The following is a 25625-nucleotide window of genomic DNA, read 5'->3' on the forward strand; positions in this document are numbered from 1 at the left end:
AACTACTTTTTTAAATCTGGGTCCTAAAAGCTCTCATTACAAATCACGAACCGAAATTATTTAGACTAAAAACTTATAATTAAACTACTCGGGGATGATACTGAAGTTAGCTGACGTCTAAAAATTTTTGGTTTTCTTTTCAAAACGATACTATGAAAAAAAAAAATATTTTTAAAAAATGCACCAATAAATTGTAAAATTTTCTACGTGTGCATATTTTTAGTTTTTTTTTTTTGTTATTTATTTGTTGAAAAAAAAAGTTCAAAAAATGTTAATCGTCGGTTAACTTCAGGATCATACTCGGGGCGGTATATTACATGTTAATTTTATATCCTTAATGACCGTACACAGAAAAAAAGGATTTTCTGGTGCACGAAATTTTTTTTATTAATTCACACAAAAAAAAAGATTTTTTAGCACAAGAAGAATTTTGAATTATAAAGTGAAAATAAAAATTTTCTTAGGACTAAAAAAAATTTCTTGGTTCAAAAAAATTTTTCCATGCCCCAAGAAAATCTCCGTTTTCAATTTACAATGCAAAAATTTCTTAGGGCAAGTAAAAATTTTTTTGGGGTAAGTAAAAATGTATCACGCCAAGAAATTTTTTTTTTCTTTGTGTAGACACTTGCCCATAAATTAATTAATATTATCTATGTTAATTAATAATAAAATAATCACTTTTATTCCTAGAGAACAGTAACCCCAAAAAAAGTTAATGGTATTGCGAGAAATGAATTCAAAAAATTTATCCTTGTAACAAAGATATAGATATTTAAAAAAAAGTTTAATGATTGTTAAGCACGCAATGTGACGCACGAGTTGAACATAATACTGGAAGCTAAAGTTGGTTATTTTTCCAGAGATATTGTTAAGGACAAAAAACAAATGATTTATATTCTACAGCGGGAATAAAAAAAATATTTATGGATGTTTAAGGGTGTTAACTAGACAAGGTGTAGTTATATATAAAAAATAAAAATAGTAAGACGATGAGGAAGGAAGGGCGCAGAAGAGTTTGCTGGAAGTTGAGACAGACAAAGAAAAAGTTTAGCAAAGCTTAAGAAAATATTTATCATTGAGTTGGTTGACGACAATGTTCTGTCTGCTACTGCTCGTGTTTATCCTTTTTATTTAACTTTTAGTTTTAAATAAGTTTATATTACTAATAATTACCTTGAGCGGTGGCCTTGTCGGGTCTTTACGAAGTTCTGCATACCGTGCTTCAAAACTGTCGTCCCAGTATTCTCGACTTCTCATCCACGAGGGCTTAAACATACAAAATAATAATACATTTACTTTAAAACATTTATTTATTATAACTAATTAATTATTCACTAAATGCACGGTATCATATTACCCTTAGAGTCAAGTTTTTGTGAATTAATAACCAAATTTACTGTCATACTATTCAACCTTTTTTTTCACGAGACCAAATTTCGATAAACAAAATTAATTTCGAAGTCTTAAAATACATAGATCAGTAGTTCTATTGTACTGTTGTTATCTTACTGACTAGATAATGCGATCTTTAGATCTATAGCCATAACAAATATGTGCATGGCAGAAAAATATCGAAGAATCCCCAAGACTCTTTCAGTTCCATAAACATTTCCACGCTAAAACTGGGTACAAAAACCGAAAATAAAAAAAAGGGGATTGTTCGTTTCTCTGGAGAGTACGATCTGGGTTATAGATACACACTCGATGGTATTTCAAAAAAGTAAGGATCTGGAAGTTATATTACGTTACATTGGAGCAGAAAGCTTGGTGCAGTAGACTACGTTTGGTAGCAGGTCTACAGTGGCTCCAAAGAGAGAATGCGAATAATCCATTCAAAACCGAGTTTTAAAAGCTTTCCAGACGATTTAAGCGCCGCGACTGAGATTCGTCCGAGAAATTTGATAATGGACGAGACACGGAAGACCGGACAATAGAGCATCATCCGGAAATTCCTACCGACCAGAAGTGTATATCGTAGTATTCTACTGCTATCGAAATGTTCTTCCTCTTGTTGGTGTCTTGGTCTTGGTCTCGGTCTTGAACCAATACTTCTATAGTAATATACATATATACATATAATGGGTGTGTAGAATAAGATCAAGGCTCAAACTACCCTCATGAGAAGTACCCAAATGGCTTGAGATCCTGGCCAACTAGCTTACGCTACGCTATCTCTCTTCTCAACGATCCAATACGGTTTAACGAGCCTCTCGGGAAACTTTTGGCTCTCCTGTTGAGTCGATAGGACAGAGTAAGAGGGATATATAGATGTATACATAGATGTATAACCGACCTTTTGCTCGTCGATAGAAGAACGGCTTTTTGAGCATAAAAATCACGCTTGCCTGAGGTCATCCACGTAATCCATGGCTCTCCGTCCCACCGGGAACACATCTGTACGGATTATTGAGGCTTCCGTTTGTCAACCGATCGACTTTTTTAAGCTCTTAATAATCGCCATGACAATCATGGATTTACAAAAAATTTTTATTTAAAAAAAAAAAAAAATAACCGCGTTTTCGTATGACTTTTTTGTACCACGAAATTTTTCGTATTAAAAAAAAAATTCTGCTTAATTAAACAATCTCGGGTGTAAAGTCGTAAACAGAGTATGAAAAATTTAATATGAGGCAAAAATATAAAAAATTTTAAATTCAAGGATGTTTTTTTTTTTAATTACGAGCTTTTACAACGGATTTACGTGGACGGAAAAATGCTACAAGTTGTATTCACAGTTACACGGTTATTGTCGTGTACGTGGCGAAAATTTTCAATGAGACATACAAGTAAAATACGCCGTTGTAGTTATTTTACTTCCTAGATAAAAGCAATGAGCAGTAAAAAAATATATCTATATTATCTCGGCTTTGTTGAAGCGTGCATGAAATGAAAAAAAAAAATTTTTTTTTTTTTTCACAAAAATAAAAATATAAAAGTGAAGATCGATTTGTTGATATAAATATACCACAATAAAAAGAACGACCTGATTTTTTTTTAATGAGTGACAGTGTATTCCACCAAGCAAATGATTATAAATTTAAAAGCGGAAATATCTTTGTCTGAAGCCTAAGAAAGATGAACAAAAGTATCCTAGAAAATATTTTCATCCCCATCTTAATGAATGACTATTGTATTTATCTTTCGTTTCAATTATACTTCCGAGAAATTATCTCTCAATTATTATTCTTGGAAACTTAACTATATAAATTAAGTTTAAAGTTTAATTAAATAAGGAACTAAATATAATTTCAAAATATTAATTGAATGAAGCTTTATCACTATTCCAATAGCAACCCAGTGTATACTGTTATACAGTAAAACCCGTCGTGCCAATTAAATATATCCGAGTAGAGAGATGAGCTCGTTACTTGTCATCAAAGACGCATTCATGTGTTAAACAGCTTCGAGACTCTTGGTGTGTCAGCAGGAGATGTAATTCGATCGCCATTAGCTCTCAGCCAGTTCTCTTACGTTAAACTATACTTGGGTATAATTCCTACACTCCACATCTAACCCCCAACCCCAGCTTCAATCCCGATTCCGATCCTGATCCCAATTCCGATCGCGGTCCCAGTTCCAGACGTCCCATCCCGGTTTCCATCCGACTCTATGTAATATAACTACATATATATTTACCACTGCCATCACCACTTCAATCCTATTCCGCTAATGCATATATAAGAGTGTAGAGTGTGATATGTGGTGTGCTAGGGTGTGTTAACTGTAGTGTGTGTGCTAACTCAGAGGCACATCTGACATGTACGAGAAGGTACTCTCGTGCTTGCAAAAACGATAAAACGACCGTGAGTTGAGATGGAGATAGGGTAACTATGATTTATCACCAGTGCAATGTCGACAAGGACGCTGTACTTGGGAAATGTATGGAAATTCATTCAACTGCACACCCGGCTGACTACCTATGCTAGAGGTGAACCATCACGGGATCAAACTGCTCTTGAATAATAGCTATATAGTGTTAAAGACCACGAAATGCTTTATATATTATTATTACTGTTACAGATACTTTTTACTCAAACTTTGAGAAGGATTTATTTATTTTTACCTTACATGGATTTTTTTTTTTTTTTGAATCCTTGTTTGGCTAAAGATTTTTATTTCTTGAATGGCCTAGTTTTTGGTGCTGAAATAAACCTTGAAGATTTGTTTCAGAAGTATGTTTTTGTGATTTTTTTTGCTGATCTTCAGAAATCGATCACTGGAAACAAGTTTTGTTTTTATGTAAAATGTGATCGTTTAATTAAACCGTTGATAAATGAATGTATTCAGGCATTTAATTTATGTATAATATGGAGAATAATGTATGTAAGGTAAAAAAAAAAATAAATTTGTTTTTGTATCTCATAAATTATAAATGAGGACAGCTGAACAATCTAAGAGTCATTAGAAACACGCAGTGAGTTTTTTTTTATAAATTATTTAGGTTTTTATTTTTGTAGCCTTAGTAAGCTTCGACTCGGCAGTAACCAAAGTTTTTTCAACTATCTTTTATCACACTCGAGGTTTTTTATTTTATTTTTTTTACTTTTACTTTTAGTTCTTTTTGGGATGTTGCCGTGAGATGAGGCACTTAATGGGTAAAAACCTGACATTAAAGATACTGAAGCTGGTGTTATGTGTGTAGAGCTATTGAGGCGGTGTATAAAATAATCCGAGTTGGTTGTTTTTAAAAATATTTTAGTGGTGTTTAAAGTAAGCTTTAAGCTTACTAAGTTTCATTTTTTACTGCTTACAGTTTTATTATTTATGCTGGTGGCTTTTTATGCCTTTTAACCTCTATGTCAATGGGGTTTAATGAGCCAATAAACAATGGAAATTAATATTTATAATTAAACTTTTTTTTTCTTATTTATAGTTTAGATTTTTTATGATTTTCTACTCTTTCATGATACGAAAAAGTGATTAATAGTCTGGCGTAAATTAATAATTAGCAATAATAGTTTTATCAATATGGTATTTTTTGCATAAAAAATTTATAGTATCGGTAATTTGTGCAATAATTCCATACTGTCCTCATGTTACTATGACTATAGTAATTTTCCTATAAATTTTCGATGTAAAAAATACCGTAAAATTCTCTGTGTATTTTTCGTAAAAAAAAATTGTTTGTTTTATTTGAAAAAATTTTATCACAACTAAAAGAAAAAATGATCATTTTTAAAACATATCAAGTGTTTAAAATTATTTAAAATATTTATTTTTGACCATTGAAATATTTTTTTATTAATCCATCGAAAACAAATTTGAAAAAAAAATTTCTATATTAACTATAGACTTTTCGATTGTTTGAAGTCAAAAATATGTGAAGCCGAATTTTTGAAAAATTACCTATAGCTTGTGAACGATTTGTTAAAAAATGTCATGATAGTTATTTTTTTGTCTGCTTACAAAACTGGCGTTTAACAGAAACTAAAATCAAATCGAATCGATGTATTCATAACTTTTTTTTTTTACTAAAGCAATTGTGGTATTCAACAATATTTACCATTTAAATTATGGAACTGATTTATTGACCGATTGGTTTATCGCGTTTTTACATAATTAAAATATTCAAAATAAAATAGAGCGTGAAAAAATAAAAATTTAATGAAAATATATTGATATGTATATGAGCTGAATAAATAACCTTGCAATCAGAATCTTAATGAAAGGCCTAGCAATACCATAACGGCATTTATAATCTACCCCATGGGAAGTTAAAGTTTAGTTATCGCATTTTCGAGGGAGGAAATAAACGGTCACCCTATAATACTCGAAGGGTGTTTGTAGGTTGTTATGGGGCTGGTTGTTTTGCCAGTCATCATTTTCCTAATTATCATAATTACTCGATAATCAAAATACTCCGGTTATAAATCATATTAATTTAATATTTATTACGCTGTCAAACAAATAATTAAAACCCAACATGAATTCAAATTAAATTATTGTAATTTATTTATTCATTATCATAAAAATTCATTTATGGGTACCAAGTTTTTTCCAATTCAATCGACCCTAGTGCTAAAAATGACAACCAATAATACTAAGTCCTCTCTTTTCTCATTCCAGTTTCTTTCCGACAACTTTAAAACTCGGATCTTTTTTGTTTCGAGCGAATTCCCGAAGAAGCTTTTATCGAATCCATATATGCACAAGTTTAACAACAACACCAAGACGATCGCTAAGTGAAAATTCGATACCTTGTGTGCGAAAAAAAGTATCTGCATCCTACTAGGTTTGAGAATTGGTACAAGAGATTCTTAGTATTAAAACTTTTAAAAAAGTTTCTCAAGTACTTGAGGAAAAAGGTCACAAATCGAATAAAAAAAATATATAAAGTAAACTCGAAAAATTCAATTCGAATAGTGACATGACAAATAGAACGGCTTATTTATTTATTCACTTTACTTTGCTATTTTTTGTTTACTTTATACTATTTTTCTTCTTCTTTATCTGCTCGTGTTAAGCCGGCAAGTCTGCCGGGGGATTTGTGCAATAAGCTTATTCACCGTGTACTGGCTCGTTTTACTCATTTCTTTAGATACTCGGCATCGTCTGACGGTAGGTCGTAGACCTTCTGGTCCCTATAGTCCTAGTTACCTCGTTATTCGTAACCCGACAAGTGACCACTCTCAAAACGTCTCGTCTGGATTGTTAATGTCACCAAAGGGAAACCTGGCTTCAGTGTCTGCCAATGAAGTGCCATTGCTCACCACGCGGGTTGTATTAACTCGGGTCTTTTTACTTTTTTTTCTTATTTACTTTTTTGGCCTCTCTGAGTAGAGCGTGAACTTGAATCATTATAAAGACCGATAATAAAAAAAACACAGAAGGTAAACTTTTTCACATTACGGTGAGCTTCGTAGCGTAAGTAATACCATAATGGCCATAAAGGTCTTCGATAACTAAATCAACTACTTTTATTTTTATAAACAGATAATTAAGGTAATTTTATTTTTTAAATTTAATATTACGTATATACTGTTAAATTCATGGGTAGGAATTGATTTATATCAATTTTAATAGAAATTTATGTGGATTTCTAACTTTTCGTTGAGAAAACCGACGATTTTTAAAAATTCCGAGTCATTGTTTTCAGTCCAATTTTCGAAAATCGAATTTTTATCAGATGTCGACATTTTGAAATCCTAGAAAACTATTTTGACTATTTTCAGTTTAAATTTCGAGTGTCTGTATGTATTCGATCAAATAGGTCGGTATAACGTACCGGTGGGTAATAAAGCCTAGTTAAGGGAGATTTTAAATAGAATCGAAAATATTGCATTTAATTATCGAAATTTATCATTAATCTTTATTTCAATACATTAGCCATAAAATATAATGAAGTAAGGCCTTATTTTACTACGATAGGGTAATAAGACCTACGGGTTAATGAAACTGTAATAGTTAAACTATACTTAACAAAATTGGTATTCGAGATAAATCATCACTTAAATTTAGCAACAATACTTTTTAAGAGTCAGAAGACTAGATTGTTATTTATAATTTCTTCTGCGCTACGACAGTATATGACGGATGATGGAATATAGAAGACAGGGAACGTGGTATCTCTATGCGAGACCCTTCTACTAAAGTAGCCTTTAGCGGAGGCGATTATTTTAAATACCATTTCTATCGCTTAGGCCTTATTACCCGCGGGTACCTAAATTAAGAAGTACGGAAAAAACAAAATTGTCATTGGTTCATATTTCGACGCAAGACATTACTTTTTTCGAGGTTCAAGATCTCAAAACAGTCGATGTGTAAAAGAAAATTTTCAAGTTCCAAGAGTTGGAAAATGTATTCACGATAAAACGTTGAGAAGTTTTAGGGCTGGGCCGAAGGGTCAACCATTTTCCAGATTTTTTTATCAAAATCGGATCACGAAATTCAATATACAATTCATTTTTGGAATGCAAAACTTCAAATTTAAAATTAAAATATTAAAATCAAGAATGTTCGGATACCTGCTTTTGTAAATTATTTGAAAAATAAATAAAATACCGGAATTTCAAAAGCATTTTATGAATTTATCAAATTATGCTTATTAATTTTGATTAAAAAAAGAAAATACTAATTTTCAAAGCCAATTGTACGTTGAATAAATTGAAATTTTCAAACATTTCTACCGGAGTTTATCAGGTATTTTTTTTTAAATGTTTCCATTGAAAACTTTATTAATTAGTGAAAAATTGTATAAAGTGTTAGAACAAAGGTTTATATATAAAATATAGAGCAGATATTGTAGAGTTTTTTTCTACTCACGTATCAAACGCGATAGCTTTTCGATAATTAGATTACTTTCATTTCTTCTCATGTTACAACGAGCCAACGAATGAACGATCCAATCGTTAACCTTCTTGGCGAAACTTTTCACTATTTTCTGACGAGCAGTCCAATCATGATGTACACTTGGTTTTTTTTTTATCCGCTTATTGACACTTTTATAGCCAATAATGCCGGATAAAATGAAATACTGACGATAAAATAAATAAAAGTTAATATTTTATCTGACACGATTAAATAAAATGAAGTTTTTAATTTTAATTTAAAAATATATGAGAACCGAGATCGCTTTTATTTTCGAGTGAACAGAATTGTTTTAAAATACTTGAGTAAATACGAAAACAAATAACGAAATTGTAACATAGAAAGTATAATTAAAAGAAGAAAAGAGACAAGTAGACAGTGAATAAAATTTTTAAATAACGGTGTACTTAGTATTCAGGCAAGTGCGAGACGGAAAGTTTAAATTGAATTAAATGAGGTTAAGTGAGATGAATTTGCATAACATTAACCATACTGGATGCTGGTGTGTATGTGGGTGCGCGTCTAAGGGTAAAAGGGTTATACATGCGTCCTTTATTTCTCAACTACTGTACCGAGTACTTTCTCTATACTATTGTGTATATAATAGTCTAGATGTAGTTAAGTGTTAGTACTGGTAACGTGACACAGATAGAAACCCTTTTATGATTTAACCCTTTTGTATTACTTTTAAGTCTTGAAGGGCTCAAGAACTGAAGAGCTCACGGGGTGAAGGACACGACGGGGCCGTAACATAAGCACGTCGGAAGGATTTCCTTTGTTTTCTCCATGGTAATTTAATGTATTTAGACTTATATTACGGAACGTTTAACCAATATCTATATATATATATATATATATATATATATATATATATATATATATATATATATATATATATGTTACAATGTGTAAGGATAATGAACAGTAAACGCGTATGAGGTTTAAAGCCTGGGATTATCGATGTTATCGTTATCGAGGCTGACATCGCTTTACATCACTTAAACGAGATATCAGGAAATTATTCAAAGTGGCTCTTATGTTTATCGACAGTAATGCCCATTTTTTTTTCCGTTCATTATTGGGAAAAGTGTTTAGCCAAGAAAAAAAATTTTTATGCCCGCCATGTTTTTTAATCGCTCGATTTTTTTTAATCTGTGCATAGAGGTTTGAAAAAATTAGAGAAAGATTTATTTTTCATTACTTTTTATAATTTCTGAATTCTGGAAAAATGGTTTGGGTGTAAAAAAAATGATTTAAAATTTATCAGTTTTTTTGGTCATTTGAATAGAATTGTATGAATTACATAATTTTGCGATGAATTTTATATGCGGACTGACCTGAGAGTGTGAAAATGGTGACGAATGATCAAATGAGATATGGGGTGTGGATATGGATTGAAGACTGACGAGAATGCAGTAGAATTGGTGGAAAAAATTCAACGGAAAAAAAAATAAATGAAATGTAGAATGATGAGCGAGAACAGAAGAATAGGGGATGAATAAAAATAAAAAAAAGAATGAGGAAGAATAAAATCCCGTGTGCTGTACAAGGAATCGATTAACTCACACTGATGTTACCACTAGAGTTGACCTTATATTATATTTATTCGGTGGACTCATGCATTTTCAATTTCCGCTCAATTCAATCGATTGTGATTCCGATCTTTATTGTTAATGATCTCTCTTCCATCAGCCGTCTCAATATAAAATATAAACTTTTTTTTTTTCGATCACTTGTTTTATTTAGTATCGCTCAATTTTTTCCGTTGATTTAGCTGACACGTTTTTCACGCTAACTGACTAGTCAGCAAAATAAATTGATGATAAATAAAATTTTAAAAAACTTTTTATTGAGCTTTTTTTTTTAAATTTAGTCAGTATTTAGTGTAACTGAATTTAAACGTATGAATTTTTTGCTTAAAATTTCCATTGACTTGACACTTTTAGCTTTTTATCCATTCGCACTTGTTCAAAGCATTACTTCCAGAGATGCGAGAATGGAGCGCAAGTGAACGCAGTAGTAGCGAAAAAAAAAAAAAATGTACTTTTTTTACCGCAAGAAGAATGAGACCGGGAAGTGGAAATGAGAGAAGGGCTCACGCGGTTCGCCTTTTAACGCAGGAGAGTGGTTTACTTTGACTTTTTTTTCTTTCTTTTCATTCTTTTTATAATGCTTTATTTCATTTTTTTCCACTGAATGAGTGAAGCAAATTCAGCATTTTATGTTAAAGACATGACGCTAAGAAAAAGTGAAATGAAAAGATAAAAGCCAATCTCTCACGACCTTCAATCATTTGAATAATCACTTTAACACATTTTACACAAAGTTACTTTAATAAAGTCACTGTATTTAGAGTATTCTGTAAAATCAAGTTATATTGTAGAGCGATTTTAGTTTACAACTTTTAAATTAAATCGCTAAATATGTTTTACATGTTTAGTAGATTTTCAAGTACACATAATTATTTTTCGAGATAAATCGTTCAAATTACCACTATAATAATTTACTCTTTAAACATGAATAAGTGAAATAAGTGAATATTCACTAATTTTGAGTGCCAACTGAACCACTTTTTGAAATTAGTGGTTCAGTTTGCACTTAGAATTAGTGAATATTCACTTATTTCACTTATTCGTGTTTAGAGAGTACACGGAAAAAACAGAATATTAAAAATTAACAAACAATAGTAAAAAGTGGAATCTGTCATCAATAATTAGTACTATTATGTACTTAATGCAAAGTAGTTTACTAATTTTTGTAGATTACCAAAAACTACTATCAATTATTCCAAAAAGTAAGTAAATATTATCACTTTTAGGTATGTAAATACGTGACTTATTAGTGAAAATTCATTAATTTATGGCATACATCTATTCAAAAGTAATGATTGGTCAAATTAAGAATTGGTATCTTAGATACTGATTTTTCCAGCCGAAAAATTGCAAAAGCTACTAACTTTTATTTTATAAATTCTATCCCATTGACTAATAATTAATATAAAATGTTATTTATTCGTTATTATAAATTAATTTATCATATACATAAATCGAATAAGTGGTAAATTTTTTTAATTTTTCTATGTTTATTTGAATAGTAACAAATAATTGTAGATAACAATTGATTCTTTTTCATGTTTATTTTAATATACGAAATTACAAATTTTTCTCTTCTATGTGTATCAAATTTTAGTATAAATAATAGCCATTTTGTAATATATAATGATCCTGGTTTGATATTAGTATACGAATATACTAATTTTAAGTCAAAAATAAACTACAAACTATTAAAATTTTGAGCATCATTTTTTTCCGTGTACATAATTTAAAAAAAAAAAATTTTTACTAATTTCTTTAAGAAGGGTCTGAACTTTTTTCTCTATCACACTCAAATCAACAAACGGAACTATCTTTGTTGCACTTGCGCAGTAAATGGAAACTTTGTCCACGTTTTTCTCTTAAACAAATGAATATTTTTCAAAAATCAAAACGTAGACTGCCAGTTTATAGAGTAATGCATCAAGCCTTGTTTTTAGTTTTGCGTTATGAGGTTTAGTTTGAGAGAAAAGCTTGGACGAAAATTACTATTGACCCTCCGTAAAGCAACAAACAAAAAACCCAGTGAAAATAAAAAAAAAAGAAAATTTATAAAAATTCGCGTGATTGCCGACAATTTTTCAATAATATCTAGGAGTCAAGTGAATACACTAGGAAAAGGGCGACGGGTGATTCAACGAGCGTGGTAGTGGCGGCCATTTATCCTCACATTTTAAAAGTCGACACTAGAAATTATTACGCCAGGAGACTAGAGCATCTTCATTCACCATCTCCATATAAATTGCCGTGTGAACGAGCATTCACCAAAGAACGATAATAATTTTTAAAAAAATTTCACTATCCATTAAATCCCATCCAATTTCTCGGGACTTAAATTCCCGCGTAAAGTTAAAACTCCGAACATTATCTATAATATTTTAATTATAAATGAAAAATATTGTTTCCACAGTCGCCGTAAGCCACAAATTTTTTTCTTTTTGTTATCAATTTAAATTAAATTGCGAATCAAAGTTTACGGGTTATCGGAAAGTAATAAAAAAAAAATTTTTAAATGGTTTTATCTCCCGCCGCTGCTGCTACTGATTGTAAAATTAAAGTGATATCCAATAGCACAAAGATGAAAGAGGATATAGGGATTCTAGAGGTTATATGTTGAGCCATAACTATTATATAGAGTGCACAGTATGCTGAAAACTAAGTTACGTTAGTCCAAAGTAATTGAATCTGGTCATACATTGTCGATCGCTAATTTCAGAGTGTATGAGACATGTTTAAATTGAATTTTCAGCTATTTATTGACTAGATATAAAATTTTAATCGATAGTTATTAATTAAAAGTCACTAAATATTTTGATCTCTTGTGTACTCGGTTTAAAAATTCATATCAATATTTATTAGCAAATAAAATACGCGACGAATGTATTTTTAATCAATTTTTTTTAATTCTACATATATATTTATATTGATATAGCAATTTTGCATCAAATAACATAATACAAACAAATAAATTTTTTAAGCTGCGTGCTGTGGAATATTCAACGGTATTATAAATATAAATTTGATTAATTGCCGTTTTCACGTATTATTTCAGTGTAATAAAGAAATTAAAATATTCACAGGAAGCTGGGTGATTTACGAAACAGCCGAGGGTATAATACCTTTAATCATTCTCTTTTAATATACTTCCGACTAATTTTTTTTCCTCCCCTTGGTTATTATTAATCTCTTGCTTTATATTTATATTTTTATTTTTTTTCTAAAAGCCTATCTCTTGCTAACTCTCTTACCCCTCATTCCCTCGGTCCTTCTTACGGGTTTTAAAAATGTAATAATGCAAAGCACGACGGAGTGCATAGCTTATCAAGACTCACGGTATCACGCGAGTTCCGGGGTGGTAAGGACCACGCCCTCTAGCCTACAGAAAATTGAAAGCCTGCTAAATCGAAGACGAATGAGATGCGCGCAGATGCTAAAAATTATTATTTTTTTTTCTTCACCTTTTTGTTATCGGAAATTGAAATTTTATTTCAACAGTTTTATTTAAAACAATGATTTAATAAAATTATTTTTTATAAATAAATTTAAATGCCGAATAAATTATTTTTTATAAATAAATTTAAATGCCGAATAAATTATTTTGTAAAAAAAAAAATGATGATAATCATGGCATTTATTTTTTAAATAATACCAGCTCATATGTGATACGAAATGACTTTAGTCATACGTCAGAATCTTGGCTGACGGGTTTATGTTATCTCAGCAATGACGAGTGATGACACCGTCCTCATGCATCGCTGCCCATAAATAACGACTCACTAATTATACCACTTATCAAACAATTATTATAATGACAAGAAAAATGGTAAAAATAAAGCTGATTATTTACACAAAATAAAAAAAAAAATCGCGGAGTTTAATTAGTTTTCTTAGAATCGAAGCAGCCTCGCACGAGGATACGAAGACACATAAGTCAATTAAAGCCGCTGAATAGATATAAATATCCTCGCCGGCTATATATGTTTATATATATATATTATATTGTATATGTATACAATGGCTGTCGCCTCTCTAAGCTCGTTAATCGTCGCATCGTTGAACAACACGAGCTTTCTCATATCGAACCGGCTGGCAAAGGGGATGAAACTGAGAAAAAGGAATAAAACCCAGACAATACAAGGGGATATAATAAGCAAAGGTAAAAGGAGAGAATAAAAAAATATAAAAAATAATAATAACAATAATAATAAAATGGACAAAATGAAGGATAAAAAAAAATATAAAAATACATGGAAACGTATCATCCCTCTTTTTAAGGCATTCTATATATCTTGTAGTAGGTTGTGAGTAACCCTCACTTCTCTGCTGTCTCAGGCTCTCAGCGAAGCTTTCATAAAAACCCTCACTACCCTCCACTGCGTACAGTACTACTCTCTAGCCCTCTCTTTACTCTAGACTCTCACAACGAGACCGATAAGACGCGTTCCGGACGCGAGCGCGAGTAGAGGGAACTTTATCCCCCTTGGCTCTTATATAAAATCTCCAGTCCCTCGATCTCTGTCCCTCAACCGACATATTCTATGCACACCCCAGTCTTTATTTTCTTCTCTCCGCAGGGACGCCGGTGATCTCCGGTTCGCTGGGGGGTATTCACTCGAGTGGACGCTGCAAGCCCCCCGCAACCTTAACCAACCCACGGAACCCTCGAGCCCTTTTTCATCCCTCCGTGTTTGCCCCCCGAGTAATTTCCCGACTCAACGGCGTTCAATTCTCTCGGGCTCGTCTCCACAGCACTTGGGAGAAAACATCAAAAGAATTATTATTTATTTACATGCTGGATGTAAAGCTTCATGTTAAGCCATGTTAAAAATATGCGGGAAAAAATTGAGTGACACGTGTGTGTGTGTGTGTGTGTGTTCCAGCGCTAAAAGTTTGTGATGACATAGAATTTTTTAGGATCCACAAACATTATTTTTGTAACGTAAACAATTTTTTTTCGCCGATGTATCGATCTGTCGGTTGATTTTTTTTGTAAAAAAATTTCAAGTTAAAAAATTGTTAGTTTGTTTTTTAAAATTTCTATAGTGGGAAATAGTGAACTCGTTAAATTCATTTGAAGTCAAATAAAAAATAATAAAATATATAATTAAACTCTTATAACTTTTTAATTAAAAGTATTCCCGGGAAGAAGAATTAAATAAAAATACACCCGAGATGTTATTATTATTTTTGTTTTATTTTGTATGGTATATTTTCAAAGAACGAATTAGTTTAATTATTTGAATATAAGTTTGAATTTAAAATTTAAATTGAGATAAAAATTTATCTTTAAGAAATTTAATATTTTTTTCAAAAATTTCATTTGCCAAATTTAGGTAATGAAAATAAACTTCATGATATTGAGTTACTGCCGCTGGCAAATAAATAAAAATACCGGGAACGAATTCGAAAGTTTATAAGAAATTGTAAAGAATAAAAAATTTTTATTAGTTATATCAGAAGTGTTAGATAAAAAGTAGCTTTTGATGAAAAAAATTTATCGAAGATTCCAAAGGTCGAGGAAGTATGCGGTAATAAATTCCATCGGTTATGAAAGAAATGTCCGAACAACCAGGCTTTATTGGAAAAATTCCCAAAGTATTAGCACACATATGTATGTGATATATTTTTAACCACAATATAATATTATATATATATATTTATCTGTATATTAAGATATTGAATTTTCTTATAAAATTATTATCAAAAGTTATAAAAGTAAATAACCAAATTTTGAATAAAAAATAAATTTGATTGGAACTTAATTTAAATCTGATTATGCAAAAAATATATAATTTAAAATTTGATATATGAACCCTTGATTTTTAACAAGTAACTGTTTGATATGTAGATCATTTGAGCTAACGCTATCACAAAAGGGATGAACTCCAACTGTCATGAACTTTTGTGTTTCATTTGATCATGGGCACAAGTTTTGACCACACGGTATAGGGGAGAACCACTAGAGCTAAAGTTCAGCCCGAATTCCACTTGGCTATTCTCATGTGTCCATGTACGTGTTTATATGTACATATATATTTACATATATGTGTATCGAGTGAGCATACAATCTCAGTACTATTTTAAATGGTGAACTCTCTTCTCTTGAATCTCGGGATTCAATAGTCTCTTGAGTAACCCTCGTGACATGCTCGATGGCGCGTAGAACCGGTCGTTTGTACACGCGAGAAAAAATCAAACGATATTATTGCCTCACTCTTTTAATTTAAAACTTAAATTATTTTTTTTTTTACACTTAATCGTGGGAATATATATTTATATACACTAGGGGTGTGTAAATCGTGTTCGAATCGAATAATTTGTAACTTTTTGAATTACTCGATTCAAATCGAAAAAATTGTGATTATGCACGGAAAAAAAATTGTAGTTCTTCTAACCATAATATTGTAGTAAAACATTTGTAGTTGCGAGTACTCCAACTTGTAGTAACCTCAACTACACTGTAAATAATTTTTTGAACCCGGTGTAGTGTAAATGTCTCAGTGTAAAAATTTCGGTGTGAAAATTACACCAAATATTGTGTTAAATTTAGGCGGTGTGAATTTAAAATTTTTACACCGTCAACCGTGTAAATGTGTAGTTTATGATAATTTTGCGTTAAGAAAAATAATCATAAAAATATTTAAATGTTATAAATACCATTTAATATCTAAATAAAATTAAAATAGTTATTGATTAAGTAGTGAAAATATTCAACATTATTTGTTGCTCATTAATTAAAATTATAACGAGTAACACGGAATCGTGTAAAAAAAGTAGATTACACCGTGTCAAAATTACACTGATGGAAAATTTACTCCAAGAGAATTTTACACCGTTATTTTACACGACACGGCCGTGTAAAGTTCTCCGGGTCCATTTTCACACCGAAATTTTTTACAGTGTACAGCTGCTGTTGTAGCAACTACAATTTTTTTTTCCGTGTAGCTTCCAAATATTGAATTTTTATAAAATGGAGAGCTTAGTTTTTCAAAGAAACCAAAAGTAATTATTTCGTAGATTCGTGTCTGAGCTATATTTACCCCTGACCAAAATTTGAATTGTTAAAAAAAATATCACAATTTCGTCGTTTAAAATAAAATTTTCGAATAATCTGGAAAGTTTCGAATTATTCGATTCGATACGAAAAATTCGTAGGTTCAAACTATCCGCACACCCCTAATATATAATACAGGTATATATTTATTAATTTAACTTTAAAAAATAATATTTTATTGATTGATAAAATATGTATATCTTTTAAAAACAGTTTTAAATTAAATTTGAAATAGTATTGAGGATAATGTTTATCCGTGAGTATTAAATTCGAGTGCTGAAGAAAAATATATCGAGTAAGTACTGTCATAGTATTTTCAATTTCTTTAAAAGCTCGATGCACTTGGTATATTCTTTCAACGACGTCAATGTTGAGATGCATCTAGATTCTAGATATTGGTTTTGTATCGACACTATTGACGTGTATATATGTATATGTATATTTGTACATGTGTGCATATGTATATGTGAGTGTGTGTGGATACGTATTTATTGTTGTGTGAGATAAAGGGGTGTGGCGAAAAGATACTCTAACATAAGTAAACGTAAGGCAGATGCTGGTGAAAGAAAGTCGGACCAAGAACGTTTTCACGAAATAAAAGTAAAAAAAAAAATAATGTGGAAAATAGATCGTCGTCTTTCAAGCGGTATAGAAAGTTATTTGAGAGGCTCATTGAAAGAAGAATGATTGGATCGAGTGAAGTAGTAAATGCCCCTTGGAAAATCAAATACTCTTCAACAATGACGTATTTTTATTTTTAATAAAATTATTTCCCGCCGTTTATTATTTTTTAAAATATTTTTAAATGGAATATGTGAAAGTAGTTGATGGCTTTTATGCCAGAATATTTAATGGATTCCATATTTTTTAAAAATTCAAGATTAAAGGAAAGCTTTTTTTGAGTTTATTGATGAAACAGTAGATTAGGAGCAGAACAAAAGCAAGTGCTCTTCTTTGAGGCGTTTCTGAGAGTCTTAGAACTGCATTATCCAGCAAACAGTTCGGGGCTCTTTATAGGGCTCTTTAGCTTCACTTCGACAGAGTGCAAGCTTTCGTGAATCATGAGAGTAAAGACGTCTACGTCGAGTAACCGTAAGAAGTGTACATCATATATAATGTATATAATGCGGTGTAGTAATAGTAGAGAAGGGTGATTCGTCGGGAGAGTATTAGTGAGCCAATAAACGCCCGTATAGCAGTGAAGCAAAGGGAGGATGACTGATAGATGAAAAAAATATAAAAAAATTCTAATTGAAGTCAAGGGCGACTGATGAAATTTATTTTGTGTCAAGTGTCAGTGTACTACCTCGACGGATCGGCTCGAGATGCTTTTAGAAAATTGATTAATTTAAATAATCAAGTCTGAAGATGAAGTGAAAATGCTTAAAATTTTCTCTCGTACACGGGAAATTAATACTAAAATTTATAGCGCTTGCAGTGGATAGTAAAAGAATAATTTTTTTAATGAAAAAATTATTATCCATAGTAAATAAAATTTTTTTACTGACTATTAAGAGAGGAAAGGGCAAAACGGGGTACTTAAGGAAATACCAAGTTTTCGAGGACTCAAATACACTAAATCTTTTTTTTTTTTAATGATATTCAAAGTAAATAGAAAAAATTTTCAGTTACCGTTAAAAAAATCGGTCTATAAGTTGACCCTGCGGGCCAGCCCTAAAACTTCCCGCTATTTTCGAGCTCAACGAGCTCGAAAACACTATTGTGAATACATTTTCAAGCTCTTCGAGCTCGCAAATACTTTTGTATGTCATTGTTTTGTAAAAAACCATTTTTTAGCATTTCTTTCTCCCACGATATCTCGCGAACGAATTAACCGATTTTGATGGTTGAGGCGGCAATCGACGCGTTTTGTCAAGTTCTAAAGCTGATCAAATTTTGGATTCGATTTATCGAGTCGTTTTTGTGATATTTCCGGAAAAATAAAAAAATTTTTTTTTTTTAATTCTTTCGACAACGGTTTCTCTTGAACGAATGAAGCGATTTTGATGGTTGAGGTGGCATTCGACGCGGCTTATAAAGCTCTAGAGCCCAGTCCATTTTGGAATCAATCTATCGAGCACATTAAAAGTTATCAAAAAAAAACATTTTTCAAAAAACTTTATTTTTGGAATATCTCTGAACGAGCCCTACCGATCAAGCTCAATTTTCTCTCGGCTTCAAGATATTGTCAATCCGCGTCGAATGACACCTTAAAGTTCAAAATCGGTTCATCCGTTCAAAAGATACAGGTATTTACATACGTACGTACGTACGTACGAACGTACGTACGTACGTACGTACGTACATACATACATACATACACTCGGACATCATCGTGAAATTAGTCAGAATAGCTCCCTCGGACCTCGAAACGTCGACATCTGATGGAAATTCGATTTTCGTAAATCGGACCGAAACCAATAACTTCCCGAATTTTTGAAAATTTACAATTTTCTTAGCGGGAAGTTAAAAAAACAATTTTTCAGTTTTGCGAGCAAAGGGGTACCCCTTAAAAAATATAAAAAAAAAATTTCTGGATTTTAAATAAATGTGATTAAGTTAAATTTTTTTAAAAGTAATTTACATGAAGAAAAATTATATTTTACATGATTAGGGGAGACCGGGGCAAGACGGCCCACCTAAGCCGGTTATTATTATTTGTGGCTTTTAACCATCAAGTCGATTTACTCTTATCCAACTTGAACTCAATTCACCAAAATTTTGGTGAAGCTCCTGAAAAAAAATGTTTTTTTTGGGGCAAGACGGCCCCCTCCGAAAGAAAATGAAAAAAAAAAAATTTTTTTTTTTAATTGTAAAAAAATTTCCCGCGTAACAAATGTTTATATTTTTCTCTTTAACAACTGTATTTACTTTAATATTACTCGAAATAACCTTTTTTGATGTAATACGAGTCATTTTTTCACTTCTGTAGAAAATTGATTATTGGTTTTTTTAACTTTTTCAAATGCTCTATTTTAATCCAAATCCATATAATTAACCAAAAAATGATATTTCTATTAAATTAATCATGACTAGGTTATAATACTATGAAATACATTTTCTTTTAGAATTTTTGAGTGGTTCATTTTGCCCCAAGTTTCACGTATCGGGCTAAAAATGAGTAAATAATCTAAATTTGTGATAATCAAAAGAAAACAAAAACAAAAAATTTTGGTTAATTTTTGAGGTGGGCCGTCTTGCCCCGATATCCCCTATTAGATGCAAAGAAAGAAAGAAACATTTTTAATAGTTTTTATCATAAAACAAAAGTCATTAATATTTTTCAACTGACAATTGATTTATGAAAAAATTTGGCAAAAAAAATTCAAAACAACACTCAATTATATTTACAAAAGTGATTTTGAAATGTTTAAAAACCATCTCGAATATAAAATTTTGGGGGTATCCCGTTTTGCCCTCCCTTCCCCTACTGATAATTTCTTAGAATTAAAATGCAAACTAACAACAACTACTCGTTCGAATTAAAATATTTAATTGAATGATTGATTAAAAAATTAAAAAAATTATGATTTTAATTAAAATAATGATAAGAATTTAAATAAATATTAAAATAAATGTAGTGAAATGAAGTTGACGTTATAAAAATGACTTTGTCCCTTTTGATTTAATAGGACAAATGTTAGTAAGATATTACCTGTGACAAAGTAATTTTTATTATCGCATGTGTAATATTTCACTCTTGAGAAAGGAGGAATCACTATAATTTTAAACCCTTTCTATTTTGTTCAGTCATAGTAATTTTCACAAAAAATTTTTTCTGTGTAATAAATTTTGCAAAAAATATCTTTATAACTTGATATACTTTCAGTCATGTAAGCGTTGTTTACAAGACTATTTTTCCTCTGCGGTTTAGTAGGATAAAACCGCGGTTTAAATAAATCACATTGTGGAAAAAAAAGCAAATGATACATTTAGCAGAATGGCTTTACGTAATGTATATATAAATATTCTTTTTGTTATATTTGAGTTTATTAAAGAAATGGTTTGCTAAGTATAACGACAAGGAAAAAGCAAGTCAGGCGAAAATTATGAACACGAATGTCGTCTCGGTTCGCTTAATCGTTTTATTATTCTGTGTTTTTCTCCGTTGCCATGAAGGAAACTGTCGAGAAGTCGAGCGAAAAACTGATGAAAGAAAAGGAAGATAACTTGGAAGACAACGACCGTAGATGCGGAGATGGAGAAGTAAAAAAAGTTTAAAAATGAAGACATTACTGTAGACTTTATGAGATGGAAAAGACTCCAATACATATATAGATATCTGTACATGTCTGTGGAAAATTGTCAGGAAAAAAGTTTAAAATGTAAGAAATATTCTGGCTTTAGTATCATACACAGTGATAAATCGTCAAAGATATCTTCAATACGAAGAACAAGGAGCTAAAGAGAGATCAGACGCTTCCGAACAAGTCGACGATCTTATTCTCAGCTATATAAAAGTATATCATTATCTGCAGATATACATATATATATAATATAAAATACCATAGCAGGTGAAAGAATATAGTGAAGGAAGGATTTATATCTTGACTGAAGAATAAGTTGGGACTGGTTTTTCCCGAGTTATTTTATTTTATCGTAAATGGAAAAAAGTGGGATCGTAAATCTAAGAAAAGTGGTGATTGAGGTAAAGGCATCGTTAAAAATTCTATGAAACGGACTCAAGTTATTCTATTGTTCGTCTTGATGGAATAATTCAAATGGCTTTGTTCGTCATAATCGAACAATAGATGCTTCTCACTATCGTTTTCATTTTCACCATTTTCATTTTTTTAATACTCGATTTTTACCTCCTTCAATTTCGACGGCTCTCGAGCTAATAAAAGGAAATCCCATGAGTGCCGGGTAAGCAAAAGTGTCGAGGAGAACGAGAGCTTGAATCCTTATACATTACGCTTTTATAACTTTAACGATACAGCAGCAATAACAATTCACACAATATCTGTTTGTGATAATATCTACTATTTCAATGACATTGTACTCAAATACTATTGTGTTAAAATTTTTTTTGTTTCAAGTACTGATCAGGATTTGATATCGCGGTAAATTATTAATTATGTTTCATTATTCAAGATTTGCTGCTTGCTGAATAATTTATTGGATTTAAGTCATAACTTTTTTTTTAATTAATTGTAATTTTGAAATAATTCCCGCGATTTAATAAAAAGTACAGTAAGAATGGACTGTAATAAAATTTTGATAAAAGTTAATTTTTTTATGGCACTGGAATAAATTACGGAGTAAATAAATAATTCATGTGAAATTAATTGGGCATTTGTTGAATACGATTGTCAACGATTTGAAAAAAAAATTAATAAATAAATAATAATATCGATATAAAAAAAAAAAAACATTTCAATATTCAGTGATTTATTTTTTTCAAGCAATCTCGATATTTATACAGTATTTTGTATACAAAAAAAAATCGAGTGTTTAATATTCATAAATATGGATCCGGACCAAAAATAGAGATGAAAAATAACTAAATATTTTTATTCATCATCATTATTAATAATTTAAAAAACGATATTCAGAAAATGGTCAGACAAAACTGGGCACTCATCAATTTTAGTAAAAAAAAAAAAAACTGAATAAAAAACTGTGTTTTTTTTCAAATGCTTTGAAATCAAGATTTATGACACTTGCGCCAGGCGATAATCGTTTTATTTGAATATTTTTAAGGGGTAGCGGTAACCAATTTTCAATAAATTTAATTCACAGGCAAACACTGGAAACCTAAAATAGAGAGTCTAATATTTTTGGAAACCTTAATAGAAGGCTAGAAATTTCGTATTTTCGAAATTTCTAATTCGTCTCCAAGAAAAATTGTTTTAAAATTCTCATTTACTCAACGAGTGCAACAATGATAGTTCCGTTTATTTTTCTGAGTGTGAGAAAGAGGTCTGGTAGCGTATCTCATTAAAATTAATTATTTTTTCGCCAGGTGCTAACATTAAAAACTTATTCGATGTACACAGTAAAAAAGGTTTCGTCAAAATCTACACATATCGTGTGTAAAACAAACGGTTTATACTTATTTATATGTTATTTTAACATACCTCGTGAGTGTCGAAAAAGTTACACACGTGTATGATAAAAGTAAAAATTTTCCGAGTGTTACTTTGTGATGGTCGATAATATTTTTAACATATATTGAGTGTTATTTCAAGAGTAACATTTGAAAAGTGATATTTTCGAATAAAATAACATTTTTGTGAGTTAAAAGAATCAACCAATTAAAGCTTGTCAAGCAAAAAAATAGCAGTGTGTTGAATTAATACTCGGGAGTGTTAAAATTTCAACACTTTGACGAATCCTTTTTTACTAGGTAAAACGTATTATAATCAAATATTTGATTTATAATTATAATTATTAATAGAATTTGTCAATAGCATCTAATATCCTCAATTAAATATTGTACATCAAAGCACTCGATGTTACAATTGACATAAAATATGTATACATAATATGACAGATCAGTTTAATACGACTTCAGTAGTTTCGAATGGAAATTCCGAAATAAATTATCCAAATAACAGGGTATCGGAATTGACTATGGTAAATAATCAAACATCGAATATTGTAAGTTATATTTATATATAATATGAGATAAATTACACAAATGTTGACCGCGTTTGACAGCTAATATACGATAAATGTAATTATTTATATATGTATATGTAAATATGTATATTGTATATGTTTATATTTGAGTTAGCAGCAATTTGAGAGACGTTGTGGTTTCCAAGTCTCAAGAGAGAAATTACAATGTTTAAAGCACTAAGGAGTTGTGCGGCACTCTACTATACAATCTACAAGGACACCACTAAAGTTTATTTCCAGAAAACCACATGTCGGATACGCTCAAAAGGTTGGAGGGAGGAAAGCTGTTAAATTCTCATTTTAAAACCACAGCCAAGATTGTATGGCTATAACGTTAAATCGATTCAAATCGTCTTGGTTCAAAAGTTTGATCAAATAGGACAAGAAATAATTTTTTTTCTGCTCTTCAACTTAATTAAATATTTATTTTAAATTAAAGTTATTATTCACTTTGATTTCTCTGCATTAAATAAATTTAGTGGAAAATTAAAAAAAATTATTCATAACAGTGACATTGGATTTATTTTACCATTTACTAGGTAATAATATTTTTAGTGTCCGTAATGGAACACTTATAAAATCGTTCTGTCCGTTTCTCATTTCCAATAAAAGTTAAGTACCTTTGAAAATACTTAACCGATTATCATGATAAGTATAGAGATAAAATAAATTTTTTTTCAAATCTCGCGTGAATTCGATTTTTTATGAAATTTTTTTTTTAATTCGAAATGAAATTTATCTCAGATAGAAAAAACTTTATTTTATTTTTTAAATCACCTGTAGAGTAATTTCGAATTTCAATGACTATTTAGACAGTTAAAACAAGCTTACTGCCAAGTATGTCGTTATCAAACGAAGAAAAAATAATTTTGATAAAGAACAAAAAGATAAATAGTTTTAAAAGAAATAAATTTAACAATTAATACAAAGACTTGGATTCTGACCAACAGCTTACATTTAACGGAGTTTTTATTGGTGTACTTTAAAAACTGAACCGAGTTAATTTCCTCTTGATTATTTAATTGCGTTTACTCCAATGAAGAGTGATCGAAATTTATATTTTTTTCCTCGTTAACAGTAAAAAAATTTTTGGAAAGAGAATCAAATATTTATTGAACAATTCAACATTATTGAACTTGACAACTAATAGTTTAACATATTGATAGATGACGTCACGTTGGGTCCTCTCGGAGGGTCCTATCAGAATGTCTCTTCTGCATTCATCTCAATGTCTTTCTCGACCCTTCTGAGAAGGGCCTTCTCTAGTGGGGGTGAACTATGTCACAGGCTAGGGATAGCTCGTGACATCAGAAGCTACGGGCCCCAAAATGCCTAACAAGCAAAAGACTCGGTATTGAGGAAAGAGTAGCTTACACACACAACACACATACACACACATGTATCTATTAGTAATTATTCAATAGTAATAACATCAAATAGTATTAAATTTCCTTCATCTTCCAATTAGTTCGAACAGTCTTTGAAGTGAAACCTTAATCTACATAGACGAAAATTACAAACGTTTACAGTTATATTGCTTTGCAAGGAGATGTGCTAAAACATACAATTGATTGAATGGTCCGTGTGAAATTCATCGAAATTGCCTCGTGTTGTGTCTGTATAGTTTATAGTCAACACTCCTCTACCCTACAGTATTCTCTACCTCAAGATCTGTCTTTGATCTATCTCCATCACTATCTCCAATATACAATTGTAAATTAGTTTTGTAATAAACAATAAGATAAACTTTTTTCATTATCTACTTTTAAAACTCAAATTGAAAACTTTTTTTTCCTTCATTTATTTTATTTTTTTTCCATTCAAGTTTTAATGATCAAAAAAATTTATTCCATTGAAATTAAAATACATTCGCTCTCTATCGCATTAAAAGTACTGATTATTATTTTTTAAAAATTCATATTTTATTAAATTTAAATGAATTAACCTCACGAGACTACCAATTTCCGGTATAAAACTCAACCTGTACTGTAAAATGACGTACGAATCGAGGTCAACTATTCCCGAGGTCCTCAACATTTAAATCCCTT

The 25625-nt window shown here is 30.5% G+C and overlaps 1 protein-coding gene across 5 annotated transcripts in view; it reads right to left on the reverse strand.

Annotated features, from left to right (window-relative positions):
* Positions 1-25625, reverse strand: part of LOC130664027 (alpha-mannosidase 2) — a 106760-nt gene that overhangs the window by 35908 nt on the left and 45227 nt on the right. For all 5 annotated transcript variants that reach the window (XM_057463678.1, XM_057463676.1, XM_057463674.1 and 2 more), the window contains one exon: positions 1174-1266. In XM_057463678.1, coding sequence (XP_057319661.1) covers positions 1174-1266 — 93 coding nt within the window. The remainder of the gene's footprint in view (positions 1-1173; positions 1267-25625) is intronic.

This window comes from Microplitis mediator, chromosome 2, assembly GCF_029852145.1.
Source record: "Microplitis mediator isolate UGA2020A chromosome 2, iyMicMedi2.1, whole genome shotgun sequence".
NCBI classification, from domain to species: Eukaryota; Metazoa; Arthropoda; class Insecta; order Hymenoptera; family Braconidae; genus Microplitis; species Microplitis mediator.